This window comes from Varanus komodoensis, unplaced genomic scaffold (assembly GCF_004798865.1).
Source record: "Varanus komodoensis strain SLA01 unplaced genomic scaffold, ASM479886v1 scaffold57, whole genome shotgun sequence".
In the NCBI taxonomy this organism is placed as follows: Eukaryota; Metazoa; Chordata; class Lepidosauria; order Squamata; family Varanidae; genus Varanus; species Varanus komodoensis.
This window is the reverse complement of record NW_025336182.1, coordinates 332,056-346,710: the sequence shown is the minus strand read 5'-3', so window position 1 is coordinate 346,710 and position 14,655 is coordinate 332,056. Positions and strand designations below refer to the sequence as shown.

The following is a 14,655-nucleotide window of genomic DNA, read 5'->3' as shown; positions in this document are numbered from 1 at the left end:
CTGCAACTGAGTGTCCTTTCGGCTTTGACCCAGTCGCTTCACTCTTTCTGGCCCTACTAGTACTCTTCTGCTCTTCCCCAGTAGCATATTGGACACCTTCTGACCTGAGCGGCTTATCTTCCGGCATCATATCTTTTTGCCTTTTGGTACTGTCCATGGGGTTTTCATGGCAAGGGTACTGGAGTGGGTTGCCATTTCCTTCTCCAGTGGATCACGTTTTGTCAGAGCTCTCTGCTGTGACCTGTCTGTATTGTGGGGCCCTGCACGGCATAGCTCATAGCTTCATTGAGCTATGCAAGCCCCTTCGCCACGACAAGGCTGTGATCCATGAAGAGACCTCCTCCTAGACCCTATCCCTAACTCTAGACCTCCTCCACTCAGCAAAAAGAAGCGGTCCTTCCGGTGCTCTGACCCCAGGTGCTTTATTCAAAAAGATACATCGAGGGATTTGGCATAAAATAGTTTAATTTAGAGTGAGGTGAACTTGTGCCCCCATGCACACCCACCACCAATTAATTCAATTGAAGCATTTTGGGGAAATGTTTTAGAATTTTTTCCTGTGCACTATATCTCCTTTTTTGGTAGTTCTTAAAAGTGGTTGAACTGAAATATTTTATTAGGGGAAGATCTGTAATGCACATTTACAGATGGTTTCAATGTTGTGTTTATATTTTTGGTAGCATATTTTGAAACATCAATAGCATCAATAGCAAAAGGCATTTTTAAACAATAGAAAACATCTCGTGGAAAGTGAGAAACATTCCGTCCATGTTGCACAGGTGGAGAAACTTCAACACCTCACCTACCTGACTGTCTGATCAGCAATCCAGCCGGCATCACACTGCTCGTAGCCGCTGAGGTAGGCTGCGTACAGTTGCTCCGGCGTGGCAATCTCAGCGTCTATCCTGGCACAAGACTCCTGGGCCTTGGCAAAGGTGTAAGCATAGCGGGCTGAGCCTTCTCGGTAAAGAAATACGACTCCTACAAGGTGGAGGAGACAGTTGCTATAACAGCTTTGTTCACATCTATCAAGTGTGAAATGTCCAGTGTGAGATTAGCCAAACACTCTGGATTTGAGGCAGGAAGATGGAGAGTCCTCCGCAAGCACACTCCTTCCTCTTCATCCGTCATGGCTTCTTTTGTCCAGGCTTTGCAGGGCTGGACTGAGTGTAGACTCTGAAACAGTTGCTATCCTGCTTTAGAACTAGGGACCACTTCCATGGAGTCATTGGTATAAGAGCCTCTGATGCTGGCATGGTGTTGGCATGAGTTGTTCTGCCTCAGTGCTGCTGTAGAAGCTCCATTAGACAGGTTCTGAGGCTACTTATTTATTGATGGGAACATTCCCAATTTTAGGCATGGAGCAGAACCTCCATGTTCAGAGGCAGCCTACACTGGATGACCAGCTTGGGCAAATCATGAAGTAGAGTCATGGTCATCCTATCTTGCTTCTAGGCCTCATGAAGCCATCTGGTTGGCCACTTTTGGGAAATAGGAGGTTGGACAAAATGAACCCACCTTGGCCCCTCCAGCTGTGGGAATGCTTTATCGCTGTGTTATGCTATGAATTCATTCATTCATTCATTCCACTGCTTTTTGGAACCAAAGGCTCACCAAGCACAATACATGAATTGAATGAAACAAGGGCGCATGACACAGATCATGTAGGTGCCACGCAGGGACATGACATGAAGAAAAAGTGCAGTGAGTGACACAGAAAGGCAGTGGTTAAAAGATACATTTTAAAGGTCTCCCAAAGGCCTGAATTGAAAAGTCCAAATAAACATCAACCAGAAGAGAATTCTATAAATTGGAGCCACCACTGGAATCCCTACCACTTGTGCTCCTCGACTTAACCACATTTACCATAGGACACAAGCAAGACCTCAGAGTATGTGCAAGCCCATATAGGTGAAGGCAGTCCCTAATGCAATCAAATCCTGATTGTTTCAGGCCTTAAAAGTTAAAACCAGCCTTGTGAATTGGGCTGAGAAATACACAGGAAGCTAGGACATCTGGTTTCACAAAGGGAGTACATGTTCAGAGCTGCAACCCTTCCAGGCCAGCGGAACATCCCCGTGCTGGTGGACTTTGGCAGCAAAGGATGCTGCAGGGGAAAGATGAACTTTCCAATCCCTCTTAGGTTTCCCTTTGCAAAATCCCTATAGTATGTGGAGACAGATAACTTGCACAAGAAAAGCAGCAGAAGACATTTCATGTTTTCTTTGCAGAAGCCTCCCCCCCACCCCCCCGTTGATTGTAAAGGTTCCCCACAACAAAACTCAGATCCAGAAATGAGACCCGACTGAGGGGCGGAGTGCCAGCATGAGAGTGCAAAATCCAGGCTCTTGTCCCCACTTGGTCATGGAGCTCCCTGGATGACTTTGGGCCGATCACAGACTCTCAGTCTAACCTACCTGATAAGGTTGTTGTGAAAATAAAATGGAGACAGGGAAGAGGATTGTGTAAGCTTCCTTGCCAGAAAAAATGCACACATGCATGCACGCATAAACACACAAACAAACAAACAAACAGCTAGAAGGGTAATCAAAGAGCATATTAAAGATTCTGCCTCTCTGCACTCCTCAAGCACCTTGTGTTGGGTTTCAAACATCAGCTGAGATCATGTCTGGTGGGTTGGGACCTGAATCCAGCCCCTGCCCCCCACACAGACAAAATAGGTAAGCAGAGTATATATTACCTTTTACCTTCACCTCCAGCAGATCATGCCCATCTTCAATCCCATGCTGAACATCACAGCGGTAGATCCCGGAGTCATTGGACCTCAGTTCATTCAGGACCAAGGTGGCATCTGTTGGTGAGTCAGGATAAAAGGGGAGGGAGACCCGGTCGTGGTAGCCTTCGTTCACCTTTACCTTCTGGCCCTGAGCTACCAGAATCTCCACTTCTTTGCCCTCAGTAAGGAAGGTCCATTTCACACGGGGTGCTCCCTGGACAGCAAGACGGCCAGAGGTTCCAGACATGGGCAGCGGACGCAGGTAGGTAACATGGCAGGGGATGGTGAGGCTACCAGCAAGCATGGCTCGGACTGGAGGGTACTTGGCAATCGAGACCTTCAGAGCTTTGAGGTCATCTGGTGGAGAGAAGCAATGACAGCTACTACATGTTAGAGGCAGTACACATTTCACACAGGACAGACCTAGGCTAGGAGTCCCTGACTTTCTGTCCTTAACCCCAGGCTGCCCCTCTTAGAGAGCAGGGGATGCTACACAACAGCAGGGTTCAGATGACCACTGGCTGTTATAGTTGGTAGGTTGTCATGTCATGCAAACCCAGCCCAGAACTCCCATGGTTGGTTGTTTTGGAAAAATCTTGGGAAGCCATGTTCTATGGACTGGAGCAGGGTATTTTCCTTAGGGGAACATTCAACTGTGCAAGACTTCTCTGTCATCCTCTCTCATCCTCCATCAGCACCAGGCAAATGGTACCATCCAAGTCTGTTGATCATGCAGGCATGCCTAGCGCTCCAATTACCTGTGCTTTCCCTGGAGAAATGGAACGCTTCCTGAGGAACGAACTGGGTAAAGGCAGACAAGGCCAACAGAAAGAAGGCCATTGTGGTTCCTGTTAGGAAGAGGAGGAAATACAAAAGCAGTTAGGCAGAGAAAGCAAAATCCCAACAACATTCAGGTGCAACATGCTTCCAAGCATCCTGAAGGAGGAAAACGAAGCAATGTAAACATTGACCTTGTTCCACTGAACATTTTATTTCCCAAAAATATTTTAGAAACATAGAAAAAGAGTGAGTCAAAGGGGTCTCCCAGGCCATCTAGTCTGACCCCCAGCTCCAGTGGGCTCGGCTCATGACATGACTACCATTTTGATCCCAAAGAAAACAAATCAGTTTGATGAAATACAATGTCAGTTTCACATGAACTCCATCTGGGGAAAACAAAACAATGGGCAAGCTGGTCTAGTCACAGCACGCCTCTGCTGAAGATGCAGTCTTGGCTTCCAGTGTGTTTTTGAAGCTGGGGCCCTAAATGGTTGGGGGCCAAAGAATCTGAAGGCAGGCTGCCTCCCCTGTGAACCTCCTGTGCATTCAAAGTCTGCTTGCATGGCCCTGCAATGACTTTGAATCCCACAAAGAAGCCAAACTGGAAAGCAAGTTGACCTTTCTGAGGCCTGCTGCAGATCGTCCCACCTGTTGGCAGTGAGAAAGGTGGCTGCTTTGACTGCCCATTCCCCAGGGCTGCTAGTGGGTCTTCAGAAGGAGCGTCAGGAGAGGAAGAGGAGGTGTGGGAGGGGTCTGGGGAAAGTGGGCCGTCCCCAGACACTGCGATGACAGGTGGCAGTCCCAGGGAATAACCAAGACGTATGGTTGGAGCAGGGGAGTTTCTCGGGCACAAATGAAGCCGCCCTGGTCCATGACATCATCCGGTGTCATCAGCAAAGAAGGACGGCCCAACAGGAGGCCTGGCATATGGAGAGATCAGACAAAGGGACTAGCCAGACAAAGCCGACCCAGCAGCCAAAGTCTTGTTGTAAGACTTTCACAACCTGTTGACCTCTGGATTTGCTGGACTATAACTTCCATCATCCTCTGCTAATATGACACCTTGGTTTAGACAAGAGAATAAAGGAGATGTTTGTCAAATACAGATTAAAGTAGTTCATATCTTAGAAGACTGAGGGAACATTTGAGATGATCTTCACAGGATGGAGAGCTGAGCCAAAAGAAAAAACATACATTTCAAAAGAGAAAAAGGCAAGGTTCTGTGTTTCAGTAGGAATTATCAATTGCTACACAAAGGCAGGATGGGGCATTGGCTGGATAGCCAGGCCTGAAAAAGATGAAATAGGGGAGCGGGTAGACCACAGACCAGACTCAAACTGAGCACTGCCGGGTGGCTAACACAGTTCTAGGGAGCAGCAACAGAGAGAAATAATGTGGATAAGAATGTGGAAAATAATGCATGGTCAAGTCTCTGTTCTGCTTTGGTCAGACCTCCACAGAACTTAGTGCGTGTAGCTGGAGCTAAGATCCTTCCCAGAGGGATGTTTGCTCCTTAAACTTTGCAGAAACCCCTTAGGGCCTAAGGGGCCCAAATCACACCCCTCACTACCTTGGTATGTTATTGCCAGAAAGGGGTCATGGGCAGTGATTTGCCCTCCAGGACTGCTTCTGGACTCCCCAACGCCTTCTGACTGGCCGCTGTGAGAAACCGGATCTGCTGCAGTTCCAAGCTTTTCTTATATTCTTATAACAAACACCACAAAACATCCCCATGCATAATTAAAATCCATTAATCCCTTTTTACTTCAGAGCTATCCCTTTCATGTGCAAAAAGATCTAGAAATAACTAAGATATTTTCCAGCCCGAAGTGCAGAATGCTTCAAGAAATGCAACAACCAAACAAACCAACAAAACCGGACAGATGGAGACTGACTGCTGCTCCAAGGTGCAGTTCAGGGATGCAAGCTCTGCGGGGGCTTCACACTCGCAGCTCAGCTTTCACTTGCATTTTTACCCCTCCCCGCCTCTTTCTTTCATCCCTCAGAATCCAGGCACCCTCTGAAGTCAACGTTTTTTCCATTCCCAAGTGGCCTCCCTCTCTCTTTGCCCCACCTGCTGGTGCTGCTTTAAAAATCCAAACACAAAGCAAAAGTCAAGGCAGCCCAGTCTTTTCCTCAGAGGCGAACTGCCTCCCGCCTGCAGCAAGGAGGGTGCCTCACTGGTGGGGTGGCCGTGCATCCTCAGGCATCCTGGACCTCGGGCGTTCCTGGCCAGCCCACCATCTTAGTGGCCTTAAAGGGTACAGCAGCACATTCAGCATTCAGTGCCCCCCGCATGCCTGCCTCTGCCACACACACACAAAGCTGCCCCCAAAAGCACAGGCAGGCTGAAACCGCTCCGTCTCGCTGGGCTTCCTCTGCAGTAGCCACTCTGACTGCCAAAAGGCAGGGCAGCTGTGGGGGCTGGAAGGGCAGCTGCTGCCCCACCGCTCCACACCGGCCTCACAGCCTGGCACCGCCAGTCATGCTGGTGGCAGGCTCTGGTGCCTGGGGGTTGGGGGGGGCTTTGGGGGCTGAGGGGGCAGGGTGTGGGGAGCAAAGGAGGAGAAGTCCATGGGAAGAGCTGAACGGGTGGCACAGAAAGGGCTCAAAAGGAGGGCTGGGCGGCTTGTGGGCCTGCAGCTCCCAGCGGCTCAGAGCAGCATGGGAGCCCACGGTGGCTGGCGACCGAGGCATCCAAAGGCCCACCAGGCACCCACTCTGCCTCACAAGTTTACACTAGCCATGCTATCTAAGCTCCACTTTTATGAAATAATAAAATAAAAAATGGATTCATCCCGACAGCCTCTCATAAACACCTCAGCCTCTGAGGTGGACAAGAGCACTTGCTGTATGCAAGGGATGAAGCTGGGGGCCTGGCGGCTGCTGTGCCTCCACCCCTTCAGGAGGGAGGTGGAAGGGTAAAAACCGCAGCTCCATCCGTCTCCTCACCCTCCTTTCAGTTGCTCTTCTGGGGACTGTGAGAAGAAAGAAAGTAGAAAAACTCTGCATATGGGCTATGCAATGCAGACCTCAGCAAAACGAATTCTAATGGAAACTCTGAGGAAACCCCTAATAAAGACTGGCCCAGTTTCGACTCTGTGGTTCTACAGAGCCTTTTAATCTTGCATATTTAGCAAAGCCTCATTTGCTCCCAGTGGCTCCTGAGGGCCGCCGCCGCCGCCACGGCAGCAGTGGCCCGTTTTGCCCTGAGCGTCCCTCAGAGCTGCCTCAGAGGAATCGTTAAGATTCCGTTCAGGCTCCAAGTCCTCCACTCCTTACCCAGTGCCAAACGGTCCCTTTTGTTCTCTTTGCCTTGTGAAGATTTATTCTCTGAGGACGCTCTGGCGAGGGCAGCCCCTTTCCAGGGGCATTCAGCACAAGTGGGCCCCACTTCCCCGCCCCGAGCATCCACTTTCTTCCCAGCAAAGCACTGGAACAGGTTCTCAGGCACTTCCTTAGTGCCAGACGCAAGGAGCCACAGGCTGGGAAAGGTGCCTGCTGCTGCCGGCGGCTGAAGGCCACCTCATTCCCCACCCCCCTCACTTTTAGAACTGCAGTTTCATTGCCTCGGGGAAGTGTAGGGCTGCTAACCTCCTGGAGGCAGGAAGCCCAGGCCGCAGCCCCCTGTGTGCATGGGCTGCCTGGTCATTGCTGGAGGACTCTGTGTCACGGATCCGGGGAGCTGTGGGCCTGCAGGTCTGCGCCTGGAGGCGTTTCCACACGGATCTCACGTGTGGCTGGGCGTCCGGGCATTTTGGGTCAGGGCCAGAGGTTTGGCGTGGCCCTGCAGCAGCCCAGCTGCGCACGCCACTCTTCCCTCAGCAGCACAGGATGACGGGCTGCTCTGCGGCACTGGGACAATTGTTACTAACACGAAGCCCCAGGAGGAAGCAAGTTGGTCTCACTCTTGCTGTGGGAGTGCGCACTGCTATGCTGGCTCCTGAGCCAGGCCCCTTCTTTCCCCTTGTCAGGGGCATGGCAGGTGGCCAAGAGGGACCTGGGCACTGTCTGTGCAGAGCCCCTTTCCTGCTCTCCCACCCCATGCCCCCTGCCCCCTTTCACAATGACAGCACTCTGGCAGGGAAAGAATCATAGAATCTGAGACAGGAACTGACCACTCTGAAAGGCCACTGGACTACAGCCAAAGAGGTACTCAATTCCCATATGTCACAATAATGGCACCTCTAAACTCGGATGATTACTGAATATTCTCTCCATAAGGAGACTTTTTATTCCTTTTCCTGGAAAAACAGGTCCAGCAGATGAGGCATAAGTGCCTGAATGTCTTAAGAATGTAGGTGTAGAATACTCTGAAAGCAGCCACAAACTGGGGAGACCCAGTGCTCAGAACTCAGAAATGGGAGGAGGAGGAGTTCAAGAGCTGTGTTGTCATTTCAGACACAATTCGGAGCTCCTCTAAAATCCAGAGAGGACTTCAAATGAGATGAATTTTGGAAGCATCATCTTAACTGAAGCATTCTAACCAGCATTCTTTGTAATTAAGGTGCCCACAGGCCAGGTTTGAAAGATGCCAGCCCAGCTCCAGTGAAATGGGCCTAATTTTCACTCTTATAAAATACTGCACAGCAGAGTTCTTAGCTAATCGGTCAACTCTTCTCAGACACTTCACAAAAAGTCTTGTAGGGTACATCTAATTCCAAACTTACACAAGGACTAAAAGCATGCAGAGCAGCTACAAGGAAGTCACACCCTCTGTCCTCCCAGCTCTCTGCTTGCTCAATGCCTCCGCAGGGTCCCAAAGGCAGAGGGGCCTTTCCCAGTCCTACCTGAAGGTGCTGCTGGGGACTGGGTCCCAGAGGACCTTTGCAGGTGAGGCTGAGGCTCTACCTTCGGCAAACAAAGGCTGGCCCTTCCAACACTGGCCCCTGGAGGCTGGAATGTTCCAGGGAAAAAACAGGGATCAGCAGATCAAGTCCTCAGGTAGGAAGCACAGGAAAGGGCCTAATTAAAGCTATACATTCTTTGGGGGTTTTTGTGCTTTGGTAGTGGTGATGCCGGGTGGCGATTTGTATGCTAGGGAGTTTAAAATCAGCCTTTCTGTTCAAAGAAACTGAACAGACGTGGCTTTCATTTCAAGGTGTTGAGAAAGCCTGTTGTACTGTCCAGATTAATCTTTGTTGGCTTCTTAAGTTACCCTAAGTTCTGATGTGCAAGGCTGCCATTCCTTCATCATCATCATCATAAATTGGATTATATTTGTGAGACCCAAGGAGCACCCCGAAAGAGCAGTGTGTGTGTGTGAGAAAGAAAGAGACTTCCTATTCCTTCCCCATTCAAGATCATTACCCTTTGTAAGGGTCAGTCAGTTAAATGGAGCTCACAAAGGTGCTCTTTCAATATGCTGGGAAAAAAGCATGTTTTTTCAACGCGCGTGCGCACACGCACGCACGCACACGCACACACAGAGCGAGAGAGCAGGGAGAGAGAGGGAGAAGGTGCTTCCCCAGCTGCAGGGTGAGTCAGCAGCATTGTTTCCAAGCCCTGGCGGCAGTGCAAGGCAGCCTCTTCCAGCAAGGCAGCCGTGCCCTTGCTTTCCTGCAGCGGGGCGGGTGCGCAGCTGCGCGCCTGCACATGCCAGGAGGGGAAGCAGAAGCATGCCTCTTCAGCCCCTTTTGTGCCAGAGAGCACTTCGCCAGCATCTTCCCACGGCACTGAAAGGGCCATGCTGCCCAAATCCTTCTGATGCTACCTTATCCTCCCATGAGTTGGAAGCCAGCAAGGTGACCTGGGTAATGAAATAGCACCACCGCTGTACAAACAGCCCATACTGCACCAGCTGCATGGAGTGGAAGCCCTGCCCTGCCTTGTGTGGTGCTTTGGTGTCTGTCTGCATCTGTCTTGGTCCTACTCAGAGGTGCAAGTTCAAGAGATGCTGAGGTGGACCCAAGCAGTGGCCACGGCAGGCCAGAGGGGCCCTCCTGGCTCCAAAAGCCGACTGAGAGAGGCAGCGGTCCCTCTCTCCAGCCTCCCGCCTCCCCCAGAGGACAGCTTGTGCTTCTCCCTTCTCTCCACTGTCGGCCACCAGCCCCTGCTCCCCATTCACTGCCATGCTGGGACCCACTGGCCCCCTGGCCACCCACTGCGGAGGGATCTAAGAGGCTTGCTACAGTCCTGCCATGGCCACAAGCCTGACTACTCCTCAGAGGACTGGTCACTGCAGCTGCATGGCCAGCAGGGAGCCCCTCCCTGGGATGCTCGTGCCAAACTCTGAGGAAGGGCCCTTCTTCTGCAGAGCTGCTGGAAAGGCTGTTCACATGCAATTGCAGGAAATAGGAAGCAGCTTTTGCTGCCCTGCCTGGGGGCGCAACTGCTCCCCCCCACCGTGCCCTGTTGCATGGAAGGCCCGGCATCATGAGGGCGGCCCGTCCCCAGAGCAAGGCATGGAGCCTGGCAAAGGGGCCAGTGGGGACAGGCCAGCTTGGCCTCCTGTGCCAGCCCTGTGCATGTCCCAAAGGTCCCCAGGGGGCTGTTGCTCAGGGTAAGGGGTGCTGCTTCCCGTGCACAAAGTCACATGCCAAGGAAAAAACGGAAGGACCGTGTGCCTGGTGGCTGGAGCAGGGCAGGAGATCGCCGTTCTAGTCTCTACTGAGCCATGACATGCACAGGGCCAGTCATGGACTCTCGGCCTGACCTACTCGTTGTGAGGATGAACGAGGAGGGGCACTCAAATGTACACCCCTTTGGACGCCTTGGAGGAGTGAAGCATATACAGATGCCACTGGTGGCAGTGGGCTATTTGTTATAAACGTTTTATTTATTATATTCATTATATAAATGCAACCCTGCCAGTCACTGCTGGCAATACTGGGGCAGAATTCAGGGGTGGGGAGCTTGTTGTGGCCTCCCAGCTGTTTTGCTCTAAAGCTCCTGTCAGCCTCGGCAGGCAGGCTGGTGCTTAAGACGATGGCAGCTGCAGGCAAAGCCACTGGGGCCCATCGCGTGTGGGGCCTGCTTTGGAATCGGGCCACTTCACTTCCCCACCTCTGAAATGGGAAATGCTTTGTCAGCGACTGGGGCTGCGGCCACCCTGGCTCCACCACCCTCACCTTCTGAGGCGCAGATGAGGCCGCTGGGGGAGCGGCTGTCTCAGGCCAGGGCCTGCCATCCTGAGGGGACACGGTCTGCCTAGACGTGGAGTGCATGCCAGGCACGGTAGGGCAGGGCCTCCTCCATCGGTGCCAACAGTGCCTTCCCATGCGAGCCAGGGCCCTGGTGCTGGGTTGCCCTGGGCTTCTTATGCTGGAGGATCTCCACGCGCATTCTGGGATCCCCCTGTCGGGAGCTACTGACGATTTCGTGCCTGCCATGGCAGCCATGGACCTGTCCTAATTAGCATTTCACCCCACAGTTGCGCCAGGGAACTCTCTTGGATTTGGCATTCCAGTGGGTGCTGCAGGTGGAGAAACTCTGAGCCCAGTCGAATAAGCCTGACCAAATGCAGGCTGAAGCTCAGTTCGGAGCCTGCTCAATGGCAGTGAGTGGCTTACTAGCACCACCGCATCATCCCATCGAAATTGGTTTTTTGTGGGGGGAGGGGTGATCAAAAGCCTCTTAAGCTCTGAGTTTGAGAAGATGAAGTGGGTGACCCTGCTGAGATCAATTTGAATGACAAAACAGACCACATCAGCACCAGCTTGGATGCTGTACAGGTCTGCTGGATGCAAGTTTGGCTTTTCCAGTAATGATGGATACTTTTCCATTTGCTCAGCCCAAGGATGTGGCCAGGATCCTTGGAGAAGTGAGGCGTGCCATTTGCGTGCTGGACGCTTGCCTCTCCTGGTTTGTAAAAGCAGCCCGGGCAGGGAGGCTGGTGGAATGGGGGAGACACTGCCTCGTTGTGGCCAGGTTGATTCCTTCTTGGCTAAAAAGGCTGTGCTAAGGCCTCTGATTAAAAGAACCTCTCTGAACTCTGAGCACAAGGTAGGGGGATGAGCCGGCCACCACAGTGAAAGGGGGAGCAACTCCAAGGGGGTGCATTGCTGGACCCATGCCCAACCCTGCCTGCCTTTGACATCAGCCCTGGGTGGCTTTTCGTCCCTGGGGATTTCTGGATTAGGTGGATCATCTCAGTCTTTTTCAGTCTGGCCTCAGGCCCAGCTGTGGGACAGAGGCTTCTTTGGTTCTCTTTGTGAATGATCTGTACTGGAACCTGGAAAGGAGCGTGTGCTCCTGCTGGTTCTGCTGGACTTGTCTGTGGCTATTAACCAGCTTTATGATCCACATGTCTCAAACAGCACTGAGGCCCCACCAGGCCTTCTTGCAGGGTGATTTCCAGATAAGGTGCTGGGGGATTCCTGGCTGACACCGTCAACATGTGGCATCTCTTAGGGTTTCTTTTATTGATTAGTACTTTTCTGTAATGCCCATCAGCTGACACTCTTTGGGCAGTTCGCAAAACAAAACTTAAATAAAATGTAAAGCCACATACAGGCTTCCATCTATGCTAATTAATGTGCACATGGGACTGCTGGAAGAGATTGTCCAGAGCTTGGGGGTTTGGTGTCACCAGAACACCCTCCTTTCCTTCTGAGGCTGGTGTGAGGCCGCTGGGACACACACTTGGGTTGCTGCAGGGGTGGGTAATTTGGGGTCTCTGGGGATCACCTTGCTTCCTGCCCCCCACAGTGGACGCATCCCCTCCACAACAACAAATTGTATTTTAAAAGGCAGGCAATGGCATTCAGAGCAACCATGTTGGAAAACAGCGGCTGCTCCGGGCACCATTTTGCCCATTTCTTTATTCCTTTCTATTTTGGAAGGCAGCAGGGTGACCCACCTCTGCCTGCTGTGACATGCTTCTTGTGGTGCTGGTTTTGAAAATGCTCAGATATCCTGCTGGCCCAGGATGCTGTGGCTAATCTGTTGACAGGGAGCACAGGATTCCCCAGCTGCGGCAGCTCAACTGGTCTGTTCCCAGCACTATTCAAATAACTGGCTGTGGCCCCCAGATCCCAGTACCGTTTGAGACCAGGCTACCTGAAAGGCTACCTTTTCCCATAGGAACGTACCCAGCTTTTAAGACCTTCAGAGGAAGGCCTCTCCAGCTGCCGTTGGGGGACTCCACTGTTATGGTTGGGCCACTGGCTATTGACATAACCTCTGCAGGGGAGGTGGACATATGCTGATTATAACCGCCATATATTGCAAGAAACATGCTGTTTGCCAATTGTTTTTCAGGTTCAGTTCAAGGTATTGTCTGAACCTTTAAAGCTCTGAAAGCATTGAATGGCTTAGGGCCCTCAGCAGGACTCTATCCTGCTGTGAACTTGTCCAGGCATAGAGATGTGCAGGACAGGCCCCTCCGAGGACATGGCTGCAGCAGATCAGGCCTGCATGAAAGGACCATCCCTGCATTGTGCCCAAATGGAGGAATCCCTGCATCCAGTGCTCCGGTTGCTTCCGCTCTCTTTGCTCATTGGAAAAGAGGTAAGGCACCGCTCTTCAGCGCAGCCCTCCAAACTGAGAAGAGCGGGTCTGACGTTGTTGCAGCATCATTTTAATATGACCTTATTGTTTCCACGTTTTATGGCTTATCATTTTTATTTGAATGGTTATATACCACCTTGGTGACATTAGTGGAACAGTAGTATATTAACATTATAAACAAACAATCCCTATTCATACACTGTCTTTTCTTACGCAAGGCCAGTTTAAACATTTCTATCAAAATGTCAAAGAAATCAGAACTAGAAATCTCCCATCTCATCAGCTGTTTCCTCACAAGAGTCCACAAGTGGGCAGGCTGGAAAAGAAAACCAGTGAGGATCCATACTTCCTGAGCCTCCACTGTGCATTCATCGTAACAAAGCGCTGAACTTATAAATCGGTGTACCTGGCAGAGGCAAGACAGAACGTTCCTGGGCTGGCTCGGAGGAACAGGGATGAAGCAGAGCAGGAGAGAGACCCAGAAAAGCCCAGGAAATGACATGGAGACAAGAAGAACTTGGTACTGCCTAAAAAGGTAGATCTAGGCAACCCCCTTTTGTCTGTGGCCATAAAAGGGGCATGTGGCTCTCTGGATGGCATCCCAGCGAACGGGGAATGGCCCAAGGTGCCGCTGCCAGACATCTCCTGGCAGCCTGGATGCCACATTTCTCCACCTGCCAGTCAGCGTCATGCACTTCCTGCCCCTTCCTGCTTTTGCCAAGCCGGCACGGCATCCCCGAGGGTTGCGGAGCTCTTTCATAGAACCTGAATGGAATGGCTGGGCTGGTCCAGGCCAAGAGACAAGCAAAACTGGACAGGTGCCTGGAGACATTTTCAGCTTGTGAGGAACACAGATGGGGGCAAAGGCCTCTGTTCCTCCCCCTTCAGCTACGTGCGCCCCTCTCTGTTGTGCTGCCACCTGGCAGACACACACAAGGCTCATCAGAGTGAAACTGGGGGCCCCGATGTTGCCCTCTGCAAGGGCCTGTTGAAGGTGTTGGGCACAGGAGCACCAGGAGGAAGGCCTCATCTTGCCGGGCTAAGGCAAACGGCATCAGTCCCCCTGGCTGCACACCTGCAAGCGCTCCATTGCCCTGGCAGCCCATCACCCGTGTTTCTACATAGCTTGCTCTGCATCTTTCCCCGGGAACTTGCCATGCCCGCTTCTGTAAGTGTGTCTAGTTCACATTGTGACCCCAGAGGCTTAAAGGAAGGACAGATGGTCAAGGGAGGGGGACCCTTCTTCTCTACTTGCTGGAGGTTATTTGAAAAACAGGACATTTCGGGGGCCTTATCTGCAGAGTACTGAACTTCACTGAGTGTGGCCATAAGAACTAGAAACAGCAGCTGTTTAAAAAGAAGAAAATAGATCCAAATGGCTGCTCTTGCTGATTTTCAGGTTTTTCCATTTCCAAAGGCAATGCCTGGGCAAAATTCTCAAAATAGCCACAAGCACTCCTGGGCTCCGATCCAGTCAAAGCTGCAGCCTCATGAACATTTATGTGAGAGTCACTCCTGAAATCAGTGAGACAGACTTTTGAGAGAATGTGCCTCGGCTTGGAGGAGGTCCTGTCCCCTTTAAAAGCTCATTCTGGGCAGTCAGGGGGTCTGTGGCAAGGGAAGTAGGGCTGTGTCCATCCCCATCTTGCACACACTGTGTCCATGTCCCAGCCAGCCCTCAGCCTCCA

The 14,655-nt window shown here is 51.7% G+C and overlaps 1 protein-coding gene across 1 annotated transcript; it reads right to left on the bottom strand.

The window, feature by feature from the left end:
- Nucleotides 1–802: 802 nt before the first annotated feature.
- Nucleotides 803–3,577, bottom strand: BCAN (brevican). Its single transcript, XM_044449040.1, has 3 exons — nt 3,496–3,577; nt 2,702–3,094; nt 803–981 (listed from the first exon to the last, which is right to left on the bottom strand). The coding sequence occupies exons 1-3, from the start codon at nt 3,575–3,577 to the stop codon at nt 803–805; spliced, it is 654 nt and encodes a 217-aa protein (XP_044304975.1).
- Nucleotides 3,578–14,655: the final 11,078 nt, after the last annotated feature.